This window comes from Vigna radiata, chromosome 5, assembly GCF_000741045.1.
Source record: "Vigna radiata var. radiata cultivar VC1973A chromosome 5, Vradiata_ver6, whole genome shotgun sequence".
In the NCBI taxonomy this organism is placed as follows: Eukaryota; Viridiplantae; Streptophyta; class Magnoliopsida; order Fabales; family Fabaceae; genus Vigna; species Vigna radiata.
In genome coordinates this window covers 22,757,723-22,780,475 of record NC_028355.1, presented here as the reverse complement: position 1 = coordinate 22,780,475, position 22,753 = coordinate 22,757,723, and the positions used below count along the sequence as shown (strand labels likewise).

General features: G+C 28.6%; 2 protein-coding genes across 2 annotated transcripts; both read right to left on the bottom strand.

The window, feature by feature from the left end:
• Window positions 1-4,644: 4,644 nt before the first annotated feature.
• Window positions 4,645-6,481, bottom strand: LOC106760483 (aldehyde oxidase GLOX-like). Its single transcript, XM_014643912.2, has one exon. It carries the CDS (start codon window positions 6,365-6,367, stop codon window positions 4,703-4,705), a length of 1,665 nt encoding a protein of 554 aa, XP_014499398.1. The 5' UTR covers window positions 6,368-6,481; the 3' UTR covers window positions 4,645-4,702.
• Window positions 6,482-11,569: 5,088 nt separating this feature from the next.
• Window positions 11,570-13,877, bottom strand: LOC106761098 (aldehyde oxidase GLOX1). The gene has a single exon (XM_014644605.2). It carries the CDS (start codon window positions 13,413-13,415, stop codon window positions 11,769-11,771), a length of 1,647 nt encoding a protein of 548 aa, XP_014500091.1. The 5' UTR covers window positions 13,416-13,877; the 3' UTR covers window positions 11,570-11,768.
• Window positions 13,878-22,753: the final 8,876 nt, after the last annotated feature.

Genomic DNA, 22,753 nt, shown 5'->3' with positions numbered 1-22,753 from the left:
TATGTGATTTTTGTGAGTGCTAATAAAACAAAAGAGATGCAGGTAAAAGATGAGGCACGTAGTCTATAATATTCATTTACTTCTCTATAATATCATCACCACTTTTACAACAATAGTAATAATTTTCAATGTAAAATATTTAATTAATAATCCAATTTTATTATTCTTTAAATTTTTGGATGGCATAACTAATTTCTCATGCTTTCAGTTCTTCCAAATTCGCCTCAATCTTTTTCAGTGATAACAATCATTCTTTACGTAATAACATTTTATAGGGACGTAATAATAATAATAATAATAATAATAATAATAATAATAATAATAATAATAATAAAGTCATCATATATATATATATATATATATATATAATCTAAAATCTAAAATTAAACTCTTATATTCTGTTTGCGTTAACAGATGATGTAACATCCCAATAAATATAGCTTCAAAACTATAATTTATTTTAGGAGTATACATAAACAATAATAAAGAACAGTAGGAGATAAGCACTTAGGAGTAAAGAAAATATGAGATTTCATATAGAATTTAAAGCTGTACAAAAATATAGAAGTTTGATAGCATTAACAATTTAAGGCCGAACATTCATATGACAAGTTTCAAACCAAATGGTACGTCAAAGGGATAATTAGACCGAACGGTTCTTACAAAACACGAATCGAACGACTATTACACTAAGCAAAAGAAAATCTAATCTAAGGACCAGACGGTCCTGCAAAATTCTCCGGCACCACATCAAAGGGTTGGTCTGTTTGCAAGGCATCTTCCAAAGTATCTTCTAGAGCACCCTCTGCTCACACCCAAAAGGATGATCATTGCAGTGAAGAGAACCAACTGGACAGTCAAATACCGAACGACAACATAGACAAGACAGAACAGATAAGGGTAAGCTTATGTAAAATTTAATTAATCATTTTCGATATATTTTTCAAAACATACACACAAATCATATACATCAATATCTCAATCATAATTCATAAGTCAAGTATTTCCATAAAAATATCGAACGGTATCCACATCATAACCAATTCCTCTAGACACTGTCCGGACGGTATGAACATGTAGTCCGACGTCCCTAGCACCCAGTGTGGTGTAGTAGCTGCTTACACTATTAGATGTCACCCGAGGTTAGCCCTACAACGATCATCTAACTTATGACCGCGAACCTCCTGCCATTCCCACGCATGAATAACCTTTCTCTACATGAGAGAGGTCACCACGGAATATCAGGATCAGGACGACACCGGGACAATAACTTTGTTCATATTTTACCAATCCAATTCCAATCATGAGATATTCCTCCATGGAATACTCTAAAATCATAATAAACTCATTCATCATTTACTTCTTTTTCTTATAAACAGTACATATACAAAATGACCAACTGTGATAAGGAAACTGAGTATCAAAGGGATTCAATAAGTGACCGAATGGTCAAAGAACAAGAGACTGAATAAAACAAGGAATTTTAATAGTTGATCGGACGGTCTGGTAGAGGATAAAACCGAACACTTTTTGAAGACAATCCAGGTAAACTTATTCATGAAGAAGAATGAACGCTAAACAACATAAGTCAGTCTTGGAAGGAAACGAATACAAAGTTTATGACTTTAGCCAGATGCCTTTATGACTAGCAGAAGTTCTCTTCAATAAAACGAGTTTTAATGCAAAACCGAACACTCTGTGAGGAATCAAGTGTGAGTGTAAGACCGAACACTTTTCAAATAAATAATATTATAAACTGAACGTTTTTCCAAGAAGGATAATTAATATCAAACCGAGTACTTAGTCTATGACGAAATGCTCAAACAGATTATCATATGTGTAAAACCGAACGCTTGGTTTATGACTGAACTCTCTAAAAATGAGTAATAATAATATGAAACCGAATGCTTCAGAAATAAAGTGTTAGTCCAATACCAAACACTTGTGTAACCGAACGTATAGTTTATGACCGGACGTTTTTAGAATTCAAGTACTGGTATAAGACCTAGCACTTTTAAATGAACATTATCAATATAGACTGAACGCTCAGTGTATGACTGAACGTTCTAAATAGTTAATATGAGACCGAATACTCAGTCTATGACTAAGCACTTAGAGACCGGACGTTCAGTATAAGACCGGACGTCCTTTAATGGTTAATTTCGAATGGATAACCAAGCAAGATATTTAAGTTTCAACACAAAGGTACCAAATCAATTGTTTTAAGAGGAAACCGAACGATCCTAATGACCCTTCGATTACAGATTCATATTTTCACTAAGTTTTATAACTTTATGACATATTTCATACCAAAAATCAAACATGCATTTCTCAACAACAAGATCATACATTCAGCAAGCATAACTCACAAAATCATGCATACAAAATAATCATAATTAAATTTATAAGCTTCCCTTACATCTATTTCTAGCTAGGCCTCTAAGGTTTTTATGTAGTGACTACCTCTTATAATGTTCGCAAGGTCGGTTCAGAATGGAAATCGGACCGGTGCAAAGTGAAGGTCTTGACACCATGAGTATTTATTCTAAAAGAAAGTTGATGATCGGAGGAAAGGAAGTGGTCAGAATCTTAGGGAGAAGGTGGAGGTTTTAGAGAGAAGGAGGAGAAAATGGTTTGCTGAAGGTTGAGGATGAAGAGGTGCACGCAGAGGAAAAATGGCGTCAATTTTAAAATCCCAACTTAAATATCACTACTGTAACCGGACGGTCAAGTCCCATGCTGTCACATGTTTTCCACTTCCTGAATTGCTGCACTCCGAGAGTTGCCACTTGGATTCCACTTATTGCACATCTCACTTTCTCTGCTGTCGCACAGTTTCCAATAGTTGGGAATTTAAATGCACGTACAGATTTTGTCTTCCACTGTCATGGGAAGCTTGGAAGGGTGCGACATGTGTTTCCTACTAAGGTGGAGAATTTATGAAATATGACAGATGAACTCTTCGCAAGGAAGAGAGAATGCATATTTTTGTTTCAAGGAATTCAAGCTGATTTGGGAAAATCGATTTAAGGAAGATCCTAAGATTTTTATTCCTTCGTTAAATAAATAGATTAAGAAAGAAAATATACATCTTTATTCATAATTTTTACATAAATGTCTCCTACTTCTTTAATAATAATAATAATAATAATAATAATAATAATAATAATAATAATAATAATAAGAAGAAGAAGAAGAAGAAGAAGAAGAAGAATTATAATAATAATAAGAATAATAATAATAATAATAATAAGAAGAAGAAGAAGAATATAATATTATAATAATAATAATAATATCATCACCAATAGTAATAATGTTAATGGTAGAATTAAAACTATTAGAAAAATAATCAATAATAATTATTATTCTTATAATTAAACCTTGTGAATAATAATAATAATAATAATAATAATAATAATAATAATAATAATAATAATTATTATTATTATTATTATTATTATTATTATTAACACAATAACACTATATATCAATGTTAATTGTGAAATTAACATTGAAAAATAATTAATAATAATTATCATTATTAAACCTTGTGAATAATTAATAATAATAATAGTAGTAGTAATAATTATATTAATAAAAATAATTATAATAATAACATTAATAAAAACAATAATAATAACAATTATTATTACTATAAGAATTTTGACAATAATGATAATAATAATAATAATACCAAAACTAATAATAATAATAATAATAATAATATCAATTATATTTTATTTTATATTAATTTTAATCATAAGTCAGATTATTCTCAAATTTAAGAAGTAATAAAATTTAGATTTGTCAGATTTTTTTGCAAGTTATTAAAAATTTATAAATTATTAATGCTTCTTTTTAATTTATCAAATTAAGTATTTTTAATTAATTTGTTGAAAATTTCAACTCTCTCTTTTTCTATTAATTTAAAATTTTCTCTACTGTATAATCTCTTGAATGTGTTTGAGAATTTTTTTTTCAAATGTTATTTATTTTTATAAGGAATTTTAAATGTTTCGTAACATGTTATACTTAAACAGATTTAAAAAAAAAAAGAAACTTTAGTAATATAATTGCTTAAAAATTTATAGAACTTAATTAAATTTATTTATATAAAAAAAAAGAATTTAGTTTTTTTTTTGTTTATTTGGTTAGATATGCTTTTATTTTGATCGATACATTATCACTTCAAAACCATAATCAACCGAAAGCCGTTTTTTTTTTTTATCGTATTTATTTTACTCTTTTCATTATCTTATTTAATAAAAGAAAAATGATATTTTAACACCAATTTTGATACCATTTTGACACTGCACACGTGTCAAAATATGATTGGAAGATTTCAAATTAAAAAACTGAAACAAAAACATATTTGGAAGAGAAAATTCAAAGTTTCTTTTTTAATTTGAAACCATTTAACCACATTTTAACACGTGTGCAGTGTTAAAATGGTATCAAAGTGTTAAAATATGATTTTTCTTAATAAAAAAACTTAAACACAATCTTAGACTAGGTTACATAGTGAGATGCAGTTATTCTTTTTACCAATTTAAAATAATTATAAAAAATGTTAAAAGAAGATTTGAAACAAAAGTCATGGACATTGTTTCATATTACAAACACGAATTTCATCCATTTCTGAAAGATAAACACAAATAATGATTTTCAAACAAATTAGTAGCTAAAAAAAAGAAATAAGAAATCATTGCATCTTGATCCAAATTCCCTCGCTGGGAATGTCTCCATGAACCGCAAATAGCATATAAAACGTCGGTGGTGCAAGAACAGGTGAACCTGGCGCCGTCACCTCAAATTCACAACTTGAATTTCCCCTCACCTTAACTTCACCCATCGACAACACCAACAACCTCTGACTCATGGAAAAAGAGTGCGTGTTAAAAGGCGGCGCTAACATCGTCACGGACAATAACTCAGGCACCACCCTTCCATTCACCTTAATACTCATCTTCAATTTCTCGCCATACATCAACTTCACGTAAGAACAAGGCTCTACAATAATGGGACGTACAGCCTCAAACTCAGAGTCCAGATAGTAAGGAGAAAAAGCTTCCAAACTCAACTCCGTAGGATATGACACATTAGAGAACACGTATTTCTCGTGAGGATTGCTCCCACCTACGATCACTCTTCCATCACGAACCAGAACGGCCGTCGAATGATACATTCTCGGAATATCCGAAGCGGGTTGCAACATGAACCGCGACCCACCCGAACCGTTGGTTCTATAAATAACCGGTTGAAGAGCCGGATTCTCTGCATTCCCCCATCCCGCTGTTCCAGATTGAGCTCCGTTTATGATCAAAACGTCGCCGTTGGGGAGCATGACCATGTCACCCATCACCCGCCCCATCGGCATGGTCTCCACCGCCCACGTGGCATTCGGATCCGTGATCTTAATCCGCGCGCAAGAATCCATTGCTTTGGAGAAAACGCCCTTGTGCACAAGCTGAAAAGCCCCTCTGCGGGCCCCACCGCAGACCAAAACCTCAGCTTCCACCGTCGCCGCTTCCAAATTCTTAAGTGGTAGCAACACCGCTGAACCGGTACTAGGATAACACCTAGGGTCTCCCCCGGGTATCTCGGGGTACGTTCTCACAACGGCGTCGTTCTGGTAATCAAACAGAATAGCACGGTTGTTGGCAAAAATAAAAAGATTTCCGTCCACATTTAAAACAACAAACGGATAAAGATTATTTTCCGCACCCTTATCATGAGTCTCAAGCAGAAACGGTAACACGTAGGGTTTGTTATTCTCTTCTGTTTTTCGCTTAGGATGAAACTCGTAGTTGAATTGCCATCTCCCTCCGATTATAATTTGTCGTCCATCTGGCAAATAGTGATTGGCGGAGTACCATCTTTTTACTGCCAGGGCGTTGTCGGTTTCTTGCCACTCACAGTTCTCACCTGTTTCGCATGGAGCGAAGGACCTTATTTTTCGTTCGCCGTCATTGTACCCGCCGGTTTGGATGAGGGTGCCGTCGGCGACGGCACCGCCGGAGGAGCACCAGACGTCTGTTTGGACGAAGAGAGCGCGGAAGGTGTTGGATGCGACGTCGTATTCGATGGAGTGAGCGGTGCAGTCTGTTTTGATAACAATTTCTGAGTTATCGTGACGACAGTTGCCGTTGGGGAGAGTGAGGTTGGAAGAGCCGAAATCGGTGCGGTCGAAGATGATGACACGGTCATTGTTGAGGAGCTGCATGTGCATAGCGACGATGCCTATGGATTTTTGGAGTATCTGCCATTGGGCATTGGTAGCTTGGGAGGGGAAGGGAAGGGTAAGGGAGAACAGGAGAAGAAGGTGGAAGAAGATGGTAGGTAGAAGAAAAAGGTGATGTGTAGCCATAACAGCAGAACGTGTTGTTGGAAGGTGGTATTCGAGTTAATGCTTTGAAGTTGAGGTGCAATGAGTGTGGTTGCATGCAATGGTAGTCCTTAAATACTGCTGCATTTGCAGCACTGCTCTCTTCTATATATGCGTGCACTATGCATTCATTTCCAGTATTCAAACTGGCAATAACACTCTTATTTTGGTGCATCGTGTAAGGTTTATTAATACACCTTAAATTTTCAAAACAAATAAACACTTCGTTCACTATACATACTTGTATAATTTATTTTTTATTTGAAAAAGTAGTCGTTAACATTTTTTTATTCAGATGATTTTAAGTAATACCTGTAATTAATTTTTTATAAAATTCTGAATATTTTTAAATGTTTTCTAAGAATGGTTGTTTTTTTAAGATATTTAAGAACGCATGTTGATTAAGTTTAAACGATGAAATTTACAGATTCGATTAATGATGGTATTAGCATTCTCTGTATCTTGTCTGATCGAATTAAATGTAATTAATTTCACTTTTGTAGTTCACCTCATCTCTCTGAAACCTGCCAGAGACATTTGATAGAAAAAATGACCTTGCTGAATAAAAATTCCACGGATTATTTTCTTGAAATAAATTATTTACTTTACGCCTTATTAAGATAATTTAATGTCTGAGCATGTTGAATTTTGAATGAGATTATGCTACATATAAAAATATCAACTTTATTTCTCGTGAAATAACTCAGTGAAATTCTGATTTTATTTAAAAAAATGAATAATTTATTCTTATTAATATAAATAAATCGCTGGGGGTTGATTAGTCAAAACTCCTAGCTAGAAAGAATGGCCCGTGAAGAAGAATTCAGAGTTGATTGAACATAACAATATGATAAACCGCATTTTGCAGAAAATCCAGAAGCCAATGAAGCCAACTCTTTATGTTTGTTGAAGCTTATGAGGTTTCCAATACGAAACTTTGTTGATGTCAGGTTTCATGACAAACTAACTTCATTCACACCATTTTCATAAATTATCATTTTCAACAAACAATTAATCTTTTAAATTTCATAATATAACATTAGAGATGAATTTAAAATAAACTAATTATAATATAAGAAAAAAATGGCGAAATGTAAATAAAAAATAGAATTGAGCATGATAATTAAGATAGTATTTAATTAGTGTATATTACTAATTTAATATTTACATAAACATAAATAAATTGATTTTTTTCCTATTTATATGGATTCTGTAATATATTTATTGGTTTTTTTTCTTAATTTATACTCAAAAAAATTAGAATTAGTCACTTTTTTTAAAAGTAATCAATCTTTCGACTTTTAAAATGTATGACTTTTAGACATTTTGACCTAATTTGGTTAAGTTTAAAAATAAACTAATTTTAACTTTTACTTAAAAATTAAAATATTTTATAAATGAATAACACTTTAAATAATGAATCTATTTATGTATTTATGTTAACTTTACATTATTAAATAAAATTGTTTCAAAATTGTATCCAAAATTAATAAATGATGACAATAATATATGTATGTGTTAAAAGATATTTTAAATTTTATATTGTTAGAAAAAGTAATTATAATTTATTAAAAAATATTCCATTCATATATACAGAATAGTAATATCTTTACATATAACAGTTGTCCCGTGTTTTTCCTTTCTTAAATATTACACATCATTTCCATTTATTTTTAATATTTTGTATTAAAATATAAAGTGAGCGAAGAATAAATTGGTATGTTAAAATAATTTAATAAAATATATATTTAAAATCTTACAAGGACATTCTTAACATTATTTATGAACTGAGTGAATTAAATATATATTTTAACATAAGAATGAATGGGAAATGTAAAACTCGTATTTCTTATATATACTCATACCTGCATGTCTCAAACCATATAAATATAAACTATACTTTGATTATATTAATTTAAAATATTAAAATGCGTATTTTAATATAAAACCAATATAACATATTTATTTTTTTAAGAAAGTGTTAACCTCAATTAAATAAAAAGAATTGGAAAGACCAATACTGTCATGGAGTTATCATAAATCTTTTCCTAGATGCATTATCAGTCCAATTTGATAAAGAAAACTTTGAAAGGTTTATAAACAATAGAACCTAATACAATAATATATTTATATAAATAACGATAATAAGAGAAAGAAAAAACAAAATTTGTGTTTTAAAAACTTAAATGAGATAAGGAATTTAATTAAAATATTTAAAATATTAATAATTTAATATAAATCTCATCTGAGTACTAGTTTCTTATTAATACCAGAAATGAATAATTTTAAAATAAACTAAAAATAATGATAAATATGTGTTTTTCTAAAAATTAAATTATTATAAAACATTTTTTTTTAAATATTCCAATTTTAAAATCATGTCGTTAAGTGTATATATATATATATATCTATCGTAGCAATCAAAGGAGAGCTGCCTTAATTTTGAGTCAAGTGGAATATTTTGATAATATTGATATATATCTTAATAACAGTCAAATCAAAGGAGGAAAGGGGAATTTCATACCAAACTTTTAATTTTTTTGGGTTAAATATGTTTTTAATCCTTATATTTTGGGGCGATTTTGGTTTTAGTCCCTCTTTCAAATTAAGATACAATTTAGTCCTTCAACCTTAAAAAACTCTGGTTTTAGTCATTTTTATCAAATTGCATTTTCTAATGTTGAATGACTAAATTGTACCTTAGTTTGAAAGAGAGACTAAAACTAAAATCGCCTCAAAGTATAGGGACTAAAAACATATTTAACCCTAACTTTTTTAATATTGGGGTTTAATTTCGTATATTTGTAATATTTTTATGCCTCTGATTAAATGAGAAATATTTTGAATATAATTTTTAAATTTATAATTAATTATATAATATAAAATTAACAACTGTCATGATTATATTGGTATTATATGTTGGATGAATATTTATCATTGTATACTTGTAAATAAAGATTTTTTTTAGTCTCAATTAAAAATAATACTATAAAAGAGTTATGGATATTAATTGTTAAAAAGTGGAGACATCCTGATATTATATAAATAAACCGTGAATATTGATGAATATTCATTTCATATACACGCAGAAAAGAATTTGATTATTAAGTCAAAGTATATGAAATTTGAACTGTTTTAAATGAATTTTAATACTTTAGAAGTGTAGTTTTTTGACTTCTAGAATAAGTGGAGACAGATTTTAAATTCAAAATGTCGTCAAAAAAGCTATATTGAATTTAAAAATTAACAGTGCTATACCTTAACTGCTGGTATTTCCAAAATATGTTTTTAAACTCTTTAATTACTTTTAAAAAAGGATAATTGGTTTAATTATTCAGAAAAATATGTTTTAATGCCTTTAATTACTTCAAAAGAATTGACTTGTATTGTTGTTAAAAGTTAAGAAAAATATGTATATGCAAATCTATTAGTGTCTAAGAGAGACTATAGAAAATGTTAGAAAAGCAATGAAGAAATGATTTCATAGATAATGGAGAGAGATTTAAAGAATGACAATTTCTAATTAAGAAAAGTAATATATGTTTAGAAATTAAAGTGATAATAGTTTATATAACAATTAAAAAAAGTATTTTTAAAGTTAGTTGCACATGTAGAAAAGAAACAGAAATAGATTCCTATATTTTAAGGATGAAAACGACCATACAATATTAAATGGCATTGATGCATTTGAACTAAATTTCTCACGCGTGTATATGCTACAGCACATTACCTTGCGAAGTGTCACATTTTGCTTTGCTGGTTAGGACAAGCCCAAAACAAAAGGTTTTACAAGTCTCATATAATAATATTTTTTGCAAATTTTCTTTCAATTTACATCTTTTATAAATCTTATTACATTAATTAACATCTCCCCAATATCCAAGTAACTTTTTTCAATATTTTTTTTTTATAGTTCTCAAACATAAAATATAGTTCTCAAACATAAAAGGTTGGACTGTAACTAAATCTCCCATAAATATTTACAACATTGAATTTACGTATAAATTGATTTTATCTCGATATACTATAAATTGATTTTATCTCGATGTGAGATTTAATCGTTAAAACATAAAATTATATAGTTTTATGCATTCCTTCATCACTAAGTTCTGTAATCTGTACTAGTATTTGTTTAAACAATACAATGCACTTTAATTTATCAGCATTCTTTTATATTTTTTTGAACAGAAAGCATGAATTGGACACAGACTGTTGCCATACTGTTCTTTAAGCTCCCTTTATCATTCTTCCAGTTTCAAAAGTGTTGGTTTAGGTTTCACATTACACAAATTATAATAAAGCTTTTGAATCTTACACGCGAGGGTAGAGTCTTCAGGAGGTTTTTTTTTTTTTTTACTTTTATTTTTAAGATGTCAGTATCGATTGTAATTATAATATAATTTGGGTGCTTAAAAACATTTATCTATTGTCATTTGACTATTTTAGTCGTATGGAACATATTATAATAACTAAAACATTAGTAACTTGTAGTTTCGTACGTGTACTTCATAGAATAAATGTTTATTCTTCATAATTAAAATTTGTAACAAATTATTATTTTTTAGCTAAATAAGTTGTATTATAATTAATAATACACTATAAATAACTAATTTTGAATATATAAAGACTATTTATATTTATGGTAAATAATTTATATTACATCAAATACTTTTTAAACTACTGATAGTTTGGTTTTAAAATGTTAAAACTCAATTGAACGATAAGGATAAAAAATTGTCCTCTTAAAAGAAATGAGAGTCTAGGAACTCTTAAATGAGATTGGAAAAAAAAATGTCACTTTGTTAAAATAAACCTACCTTTCAAATTATGTATCTTCACATATATATATATATATATATATATATATATATATATATATATATATATATATATATATATATGAAGATACATAATTTAAACTACGAAATTCAACCTTTTACTTCATTATTTTATAACAAAAAAATTATCGAAAAAAAATACTTCGTTAAAGAGGTTTTTGTTTCCGTGGTCCCCTTTAAAAATGAATTCTATCGTTTTGTTTACTTTTAAATAAATAATAATAATTCTTAGTTATCTTTGTCCTTTTCATTTTCTTTTTCCTTATTCCCCCTTGAACAAAAATAGTTTAAAATATATTGCACGTTTTGAATATTCTACATTGGGTATATAAGAAATGAAAAGAAAAATCCAAGAAGAATGTAAATAATTTTATTTGACTCTCTTATCTACTCATATCTTACAGTTAATTAATGCCCACCAACAAATCTGTTCTGACACTGCCATTCACAAAAAAACAAATAACTTCAATTAAAGAAGAAAACACGAATTATAAGAATACAAGGAAGGAAATATGTTCTTGGTCTCAGCAGACAGTGACTAAATTTCACACCATCCGAACCCATATACCGTGGCTTGGAATTTCTTGATGTACCACAAATAGCAGATAGAAACCCGGCGGTGCAAGAACACCGGAACCCGGGGCCGTAACTTCCACCTCGTAAGTCGATTTCCCGACCTTGCTCAAATCTTGCGCCTCCAAAACCAACAACCTCTGATTCATGGAGAAGGAGTGCGTTGCAAAAGGCGGCGCCAACATCGTAACCGACACCGAATCCTTAGACAAACTCGCGGTCACCTCAAATCCAACCTTCAATGTCTCACCGTACTTCACTATTGTTTGGGACGAAGGGGACACTATTGTGGGACGCAGGATAGAGAATCTGGGCTCAAGATAAGAAGGAGAAAACGCTTCCAACCGTAATTCCGTTGGGAAAATTACGTTGGTGAAATTGTAACACGCATGAGGATTGCTCCCAGACACAAGAACGCGACCATCACGAAGCACAATGGCACTGGCGTGGTACATTCGCGGAATATCTGACGGGTTTTGGACCTCAAATCTCGACCCGATCAGATTATTTGGTTTATATAGAAATGGACTCAATACCGGGTCCCGACCCAATTCCCAGCCCGCCGTCCCTTCTGAAGCTCCATTAATAATTAAAACATCGCCGTTTGGGAGTAAAACCATGTCACTCATGACTCTCGCACCTGGCATGGTTTCCATCACCCAACTCGGGTTCGGGTCGCTTATTTTAATCCTAGCACACGTTTTCAACGCTCCGGTAAACCGACCCGATAGGGTATCCGGATAAGCTCCTCTCGGGGCTCCACCGCAAATCAAAACCTCGGCTTCCAGATTTGATTCTCGAAGATTCTTCAACGGAAGCAAAACCGCGGAACCGGTACTGGGATAGCACCGTGGGTCTCCACCGGGTATTTGAGGGTAGGTTCTGACGACACGGTTCTTATTGTAATCGAATAAGATAGCGCGGTTGTTTGCGAAGATGAAAAGATTGCCATCGACGTTTAAGAAAACAAAGGGGTAGAGATTATTTTCCGCCGAGGCGTCGTTTGTTTGAACGAGAAAAGGTAAACTGTAAGTGTTCATAGCCGTGGTTTCTGTCTTGGGGTAAAACTCGTAGTTGAATTGTCTTCTACCACCGATTATTATTTGTCGACCATCTGGCAAGATGTGGTTGGTGGCGTACCATCTTCGAGTTGATAGTCCATTGTTAACTTCGCGCCAGTCGCAGGTGCGGCACGGGGTGAAGGTTCTGACTGCACGATCTCCGTCGTTGAAGCCACCGGTTTGGACTAGTGTTCCGTCGGGGGAAACCGAACCGGAGGAGCACCAGACGTTGGTTTGGACGAAGAGGGCGCGGACTGTGTTGGCTGCGACGTCGTATTCGATGGAATGTGCGGTGCAGTCGGTTTTGACGACCATCTCATTTGAGTTTTTGCGGCATCTACCGTCGGCGAGGGTCATGTTGGAGAATCCAAAGTCAGTGCGGTCTAGTATGATGACTCGGTCGTTGTGGAGAAGCTGCATGTGCATGCCGACAATGCCGATGTTTTGTTGGAGGAGGTGCCACTGTCCATTGCGGGCTTCCGCCGACGACGGCGGTGCTAGGACGAGGATGTGAAGAATGAGAAGAGGAATAATATGGAGAGAGAGTGAAGGGATCATTGGTGTGGGTTTGGCGGCTTGGAGAATAGTGAAGAGTGATAAAGTGGTGGGGTGAGATGAGGTGCAGTGCAGTATAGCCTTGCTGCTAAGGGCTTTAAATACTTCTGAAACTAAGAGTTGAAGATGAATGAATGATAGAGAATCTGGAAAATACTTATTCCACACGCAAGCCAACGCGTGGAGATACTGATGTCTTCTTTCTCTTTCTGCTCAAGTCTCTTTTGCACGCTCTAAATCACATAGATCTGTTTGGTTTCAACGCCTTTAATTTCTTTCTTTGTTTTGGTACATGTATAAAAATTTGATTTTTATTTTTTTTTATTTGGGGTTTTGAAGAAGAGGTTGGTGAAAAGACTGGTAGCTGCAGCTTGCCATGGCTGATTTGCTTGAGCTTTTATTGCCACTCCTGAGTGTTGTTTTTTGACAAGTAGTGGAAGTAAAGTGAAATTCGAAGGCAAGTATTAACCTATCCAATCATGGCAAAACATATCTCTAGTCCAAAAGGAACTGTACCAATTCTGACAGGGGTCAGAATTCATATATTAATAATTTATTTATTTCCTTACCTGAATTAGTAATTAATTAGTTTTAAATTTAACTAAAAAATTAATATATCAAAACATATAACCATTTGAATAAAATTAATTTTAATTTTAGTCAAAGAGTCCGACAGAGAATAACAAAAATAAAAACTAAATTCAGCAATAAAGAACTATGTTTGGATGGGAGTAAAATAGTTGGACTTACCAGTGCGCTTTAGTTCTAGTTTTCTTCAATGCTACCTTTGTTTCTTTCCATTCATCGGTGTTCTTTATTCTTCCATAGAATGCATGAATCACACGTATGATATGTCTCAAACAACCACCAAAATATACGCTAGCATGTTCCTTTATACGACACATGATATTGCTCGTTAATTTTTTAGTAAAACAGTTAAATTTTATTTAAGTCAAAAGTAAAAAATATGTATATATATATATTAGAGAGTATTTAAGTCGTATGATTATGTAGATTCAAAAGAGCACAATTAATTAACATTATTGTTTTTCACATTTAATATTAGAAACTTAAGCGTGCGTGTATCATGAACAGTTGTATTTCTATTAGAGGAAACAACGTGATTTAAAAAATCTGAGGTAATTAAGAGCATAAGTTATCGTGATTTATGAAGTTAGAAAATAAAGATGAATTTCTTGGAACATCGTTCACCATTAAAGCTTCATTTGACAAATTTGAAGACAATTATAACAAGCTAACTAGCCGCCTATTAAAATGTAATCTCAGATTAGACAATGAATGGTTTTCAACAAACTTATTACTTGTGAAAACCTGAGTTTTGAAATTCAAGGAAGTAATTTTTTTAAAGATAATTATCGTAAAGCATGTCTCGTTTACTTTCCCAAAGACAAACACATCCAGATTCTTTTAATGTGTTATTTAGGGTAAGAATGAATTCTGAATTTTATAATCATTTCTTACAAAAATTAAGATCATCATGCGATGAGATTTTTTATTTTATTTTTACTTTCAAAAATATCAACAATAAACAAAACCCTGATTGAAATATAGGTTACAGGAAAAAAAGCGATTTAAAAATAATAACTACTCAAGCACTCACTTTATTATACTGATGCATTTTATTTTATTATTTAAATAAGAAGAATTGTTAAGAAATTACGTTTAAAATAGAATATTGAACTTTATTTTTCTCTTGTAACATTTTCGTATTAAAATAACGTCATATATTAGAATCTATAAAAGGAAAATGTTAAAATTAAGACAACCTACCTTAACATAAATTTATTGATGTACATAAAATTTAAGAAATAAAATTTACACAAATAGTCACTGAATGGATAACTTTGACTTTTATTTTACATTAAAGTCATTAATATGATAACGACTTTTCTTTTCTAAGAGGGTAGTTACTCTAATAATTATTTTTTGTATCTTTATTAATTATATACTTCTAAACTAGTTCCAGATATATACAATAAAATTTTTATGTTGTTAATTGAAATTTTATATATTTTTTTGTAATAGTATTATATTAAAAAAAAAGATTTAGATATTTAATTATTTTTAAGATGTACTTCGCCATTGTTTAGATGATAAATTTTATATTTTTTTATGTTGGACTTTAGTGGATTATATAATTAGGGTAATTATCTATATGAGCAATGAGTCTCGTATACATTACTTTCTGTCAATGTTGAGTTTATAGATTATACCATAAATTGATTTAGATTGCACCGACTTTTCTTCTTCTTTTAATAACATGACAAAAGGAAAAGCATATATACATGTTTCAATAAAAAAATTAATAAGATACATTAATAAGTCTAATTATTGTCATGATTCATTTGAATGTAAAACATTAATAATTACTTTATACAATATTTTTAATTATTTTAGATTTTAAAATAATATATACACCTTATTATTATATATTTTGAAAAAGGGAAAATATAATTTAAGGTGTGTACTATAACTAATTTCAATTTTTATTTTACAAAACCAAAATTCATTATAGTGGAATAATCAATCTAAGTCCAAATAAAAAAAAAAAACTATCCAAAATTTATATATAAAAAATAGTTTAGTACCTTTTAAAAATAATTAAGTATCTAAACCTTATTTGAAAATCAATACTATCTTAGTTAAGAAAATATAAATAGTAATATTTTACAAATAATATAAATTATTTTATTTATTTATGATTAGTATAGCAATATATATATATATATATATATATATATATAATAAAAAAATATAAAAGAAAAAGAAAAATGTTATTAAAATAACCACTAATTGAAAAAAAATCATTTTGAAATGATGACTTTATTGTAGAAAAAATTGATGCTAAATTCAATAATTGAATGATGATTTATTTAGACCGAAATTGTGAAACTATGACGATTTACTTCAATCTATAATTTTTTATAATTTACTCAAATGAATAAATTCCAGCATTTTAACATAAAAAAATCATGTATCGTTCAATGGTAGGATGATGATTACATCAGAGGCAGAAAAACCAGGAAGAAAACTATGGTCTACAACAGTTCTGGTATTAATTTTGTTCCCTTTGTTTATTTATTTAGTATAAAAACAATAAACATTTATTGGGGTTCAGTTTTCTCTTTCCTTTTCCAATCGATCGTACCATAAAATCATATACTCTCTTTTTTCTCCCTGTTTTCTCTTCGTTTTTACCACATTTAGTGCTGTTAAAGTAAATTAGTATATTTAATCATTCTCCTACACATCAACAAGGATAAATATTAAAAGGGTTAAATATGTTTTTATTTTCTATATTTGGGGAGTGATTTTGGTTTTAATCACTCTTTCAAATTAAGGTACAATTTAGTCCTTCAACTTTAGTCTTTTTTTACCAAATTTTTTTAACTTTATTTGCTGTTTCAAACGCGTTTCATTATAACATCAGGATTTTTTACACTGTTTTACACATTTTTACTTCAATGTTAATTGAGTAACGTAGTTGAAACAACAAATAAAATTAAAAAAAAATTGGTAAAAAAGACTAAAACCAAAGTTTTCTAAAGTTAAAAGACTAAATTGTACCTTAGTTTGAAAGAGAAACTAAAACAAAAATCATCCCAAAATATAAGAATTAAAAACATATTTAATCTATATTAAAATAAGACTTTATCTTATAATTATAAGATTGAATGGTTTGAAATGTAAACGTATCTGGAAGCGAAGACTGAAAAGGTAATTACTTTTACATGAGAAGCATAGTAAGCAATTGAAAAGGACTTTTGAGAACATCTTCTAAACTTTTTAGTTTGGTTTGAAACGTAAACCAAAGCAGAAAGCAAAGTCTTATTAGATCCCTTCAGTCCAATGGCATGTTAGGCATTTTATCTTTTAAAACTCATTATAAAAATGCATACAAAACTCATTACTTTTCAGATTTCGTGAAAAAAGTTTAAAGTCTCTCTTTGTCTGGTTAAAACTAGAAATATACTTTTTACATTAACAATTAGTTATAATTTCAACTTCTTTTTTTTTTTTGTGACGAATCACCCGAAACCTTTTTTTTATAAATACCATATATATAAAACAAACGTAAAAACCATATACTGAAAAATTTGAAAATATTTACCAATATGCAATTGAATCTTCTCAGGTCAACAACATAAAGATCCTGTTAAATTAATTTTAACTATTTATTATGTTTTTATTTAATACATATGATTAAAATAAAAGTTAACCAATCCATTATTTCACGTATGGATGTTTTTCATTATTAAATATAAAAAGCTATCAGAATTTATTATATTTATTTTAATCTGAACAAAATGTAAATATTTTAATAAAAACTTAACTATATTTGAAGCTTGTATTAACTTTAATAATTTTTAATTTAGTTTTTATTACTCTTTATTTTTATCTATTTAGTGTATAAGAAATTTTATAATAAATTTAACAATTTAGTTATTATTATTATTTATTTATTTCTTTTATCAATTGAGTTATGTGATTGTTATCTTTATGTGATATCTTAGTTACTTTTACGAGATATTATTTCTTTATATTATTGAACAATGTAGTTTTGTGATTAAATAGTAGGTGATTTTTATTATTAATATGGTATTAGAAAGTTGCGGAACAAAAGTAGAGTTGGAACCACAAACGGTATGAAGTTGCAGCACTTAAAATGTATATTACTATTCATTTCACAAACTTGAAAGCATAAAAATGAAACTTAATAATCAAATTAGGTAAATGACGACTTTGATTTTTAAATAAACATAAAAAAAATGTCTTTGGTGACAAGTGATAGGTGTTTATGTGAACCGACCTATCACTTTTTTAGTTCTTAGTTAAAAAAAATATAAATTTTTAGTTCTTAGTTAAAAAAATTTAACAGAAAAATTGTTAAATGAACTTTTAAGTAATCAACTCATCTTAATTAAGTTTTCAAGTTTTTATAAAATTAAATATTTTTTTAATATTAAATTTAACTCGATTTTATAAAATTAGTTTCTAAAATGAAATTTACATTTACTTATTTTTAATTAATTTCTAACAAAAGAAAATATTTAATGTTATAATAACTTAAAAACTTAATTAAATCTATAATAAAAAACTTCTGTCAATTTAATTTTTTTTATTTCATTAAATATTTGATAATTACACTTTTTAAACGATATTTCATCAAAGTAAAGAGGTGAAACTATGAATGAGAACAGGTCAGGTTAGATATGGATAGTATTTACCCGTAATCCGATCTGTCGAATAAAAATATATCTACCATCCGACCCGCTATCCATCGAGTATTCGTTTAGAAAATACTCGCAGATAGTTTAAAACTCGGGGTACCCACAGATATCCACAAAAAAATTTATACATTTTAAAATGAAATTACAAAAAATATATTTATAATATAATATAAATTAAAATTTATTTTTATTTAATTTTAAAATAATAAAATATAATTTCATTTTATTTTTAATTAAATTTAATTAAAAATTATATAAATTAGTTTTTTATTTTATTTTTTACTAGTAACGGATATTCACGGATCGGATAGTATACTACCGGTACCCAACCCATTTAGAAACAGATATTAAAATATCTTTTACCCGTTACGCACAAATAATAAATATCCACAAATAATAACTACCCTCGTAAATTTTATCTACAAATATCCGTCTCCCCATATTTTTTTTACCATCCTAGATGAAACCATGGTTTAATAAGGTCCAACGCGCCCAATGGTGGGCGTGGGCGTGGGCGTAGAAGAGAACCATACACTATGTCTTGTACACGTACAGGACAGACACACAAATCATTTTCTCTCTCACTAAGTCACTAGCGACGAACATTCTTCAACTTCTTTTCCCTTCATTTTTCACTTCAAATGTTCTGTTTCGTCGGTGGTCTTTGGTTTGTTTTCTTCTAAAAAACAAAACACATAATATATATATGTTTTGTTGTTAATCAATGGCTGGCCAAAGAAATGGAGGAAGCAATTTAATGTTTATAGGTGTGAGAATAAATGGTTTGGTAGAAGATTTTACTTTTTCTTTTCCTTCTCCATCTCCATCTACACTAACTCATTTATTCCTCCTTTTTACATTGCAATCACATCCTATTATTATAATTTTAATGTTTAATATATACACAATTATTATAATTTATTCTTTATCAATCACAAAATTGTTTGTCTCTACCATTAAGTAATGATATTAGACTCAAGAATGTTATCCAATACATATTATATACCATGTGGTAAAATGCAAAGATTCAATAGTTGTATCATAATATATTAGTATTACCAAATTCAATAAAGAGAAGCTTGATTTCAACGAATTATTTTATCTACAATTTTTTTAATGGAAAACTATGGTTATTTAGTATGTGACTTTTAGGCACAAGTAGAAAATAACAACACTCGTTATATGTTTTATTTTTAACTTCTTTTATATGGGTTGGGACACTTTAAGTGTCTTTTGTAATTTAATTTTTACTGCACAAAACTCGTTGTTGGAAATTCAACTTTAACTATAACTAAAATTAAATTATAGAATACAACTAATATACAAATTTTATCTTATAAAATAATTTTGGGAAATTAATCAAAATATAAATCTACTTTTTAAAATGGTATATGAGTCATTTAGAATTTATTTCACTCACTCTATTTCATTAAAGTTATTACACAATCAAATATATGCAAATCTCAACTTATAAATAGATTTTTGTAAAATTAAATTAAATATAAATTTATACTAATATTAATAAAAACTTGAGTATATTACATATTAAAATAAATATTGTATGAAAAATATACACTTCATAAGCTATTGCAACCTTAAAAATCTTTTCACACTTACATCATAAGTTATATCTACAAATTGAACATATCTATAAACAGGAGTGACTCAAGAGTTTAGGAAAACAAATTTAAGAATGAAATCTTTTTATTTATTAATAAAATAATTATATTAAAATGTATCATAATTTTATTTAAAATTTATGTTTCGAGCTTTTTGAGGTATGTTTTTTTCGAAGTCTAAAACAATTTTAGATTATTACATAAAATAGTCTAATGTAGTCGTTGTTTATTTGTACTATTTTCTTTTTTATTTTTATTTGTCGTTTATTTTTTTTGGCATGAGAGTATTTCACTTTTAATTTCAAGTGTTCGATTGTGTAAATTTTTTATTTATTAGGTAATGTAAAAAAACTTATCTTCTTTATTTTTTTATTTCGCTCAAACAAATTTTGTTATATCTTGAGAGTCTCGTCTGAAAATGTTTTTTATTTTATCATATTCTTAATTATAATTTTATTTATTTATACAATTTTATTTAATGATATATTAAATCTACATTTGATCATTTTTATTAATTGATATTAAAATTGTAAGAAAATATGTATAAATACGAATATAAGTATATTCATTGTTTGATTGGATGAAAATGAGACAATTTTTATATTGATTAATATGAAACGAGAATGAATATAACTTTTTAGTTTGAAACGAGGATAAGGATGAAATAATGAAAACTTCACATGATTTAAATATTAATAATTGAATTGATATTGAAAGGTGTAAAAAGTACTTTACAAACCTAGTTATATTTCGAATATGACGATTAATTATTAAATTAATAATAAGATATAGGGGGTGACAAAATATTGTTTTATGCTTCTTAAGTTACTCTTGAAAGGATGTCGATCACGTGTTCTAATCAATCATGCAACTCGTTCTTTAATTTCAGTCTTATTTAAAGAAAAAAGTATTTATTCATATTGAAATTATTGGTCATTGTGAAGAATGAAATACAGCGTAGAATTGGGTGGACCGAAAAGAAAATATGCCTTATTAGCTAAAACAATATGAAGATCTGAGTTTGGAATTTGGTGACATAAACAGAAAAAGAATAAAGGTAGAAGACGATAAAATGCGCATTTAAATGTGGTTGTGCTGTCTTACTCTTAATCTTAATTATTTGAGCGTAACAATTCTATTTTTATAATTTTTTTACAACGTATACGTGATAGTTGATAGTTTGTGATTGATCCGTTTCAAATATTTTTTTATAATAAATTTAAATAGACTAATAAAATGGTAACACGTACTTTAGTGTCAAAAAAATTGTTAAAAAATAATATTTAAAATATCATTATTTTAAATAATAATAATAATGGATGGGTTTGAAATCGAATTCAAAAGTTGTCGAGACATAAATGAATAAATGAACAAGAAGAGAATAGCAATGCATGTTGTTGTGTTTGCGAAAAGATAGTTCTTAGGTGGCTTAGCTAGCAAAACCATACGCTACTTTCTTCCTAATTTGGAATTTAGGAGAAGACGACAGTAAGTAGTTGCTGGAAAATCCCTTTCTTTACAACTTTTCTCCAGATGCATCTACTTCTATAACACACTCTTTTAACCTATTTTTATATCAACTACTTTACCCAAACCAACATTTACAGTTTCAGCTTTAATTAAGATAAATTCTTTTTATATTATTTTAATCTAGTATATAAACAAAATCTCATAATAATAAAATAAGACATAAACACGAATTTATATATATATAAATGATATAGTTTAGTAATAGATATTTTAAAGTTCTATAAAGAACACCTTAAACGAACAACATATTAACATGGTAGATATTTATGTATGTTGGTTTATGTTCTTTTATTTAAAATAATATACAGTTTTTTTTTTTAAATTAGCTGCTTCTAATATAATTACTGTTTTGGTAAATAATTTGTTCTAATTATGTTTACTCTAATATTATGTAAAAGTATGATTTAGACGGGTATTGTGTTAACCGATTATGATTGAAACATAGATAGATCTTAGTTAGGTTTACAAAATTATATCATCAAAGATAAGCAAGGATGTAGGCAAAAACCACTCTTTATTAGAGGCAAACCAATGAACAAGTTTTGATACGTATTATTTAAATTTGTCTCCTTGATGAAGAATTTTTCATTGATTAACATTATATTAAAAGAGTTTTTTTAAACAATGCTAATTTTAGCATCAAAAATATATTTAGGGATGAGACTCATTTACTTGATAACCAAAATCTTAGTTAAGGACCGATATAAATACAAATTCATAATAAAAATTATTTTAGTTATTAATTTAAAAATTAATTAAATTAATAATTATTTAAGAATTTTCTTATAATATTAATAATGTCCGCATTTTTAAATCAGATATGAAAACATTGATAAGCATGTATATGTTTCTCTCGTCTAATCTCATACTTGCTCCTATGTTAAAATGCTAAAACATCCTTTAATTTAATAAATAACATAAAAAACTTATATAAATTATT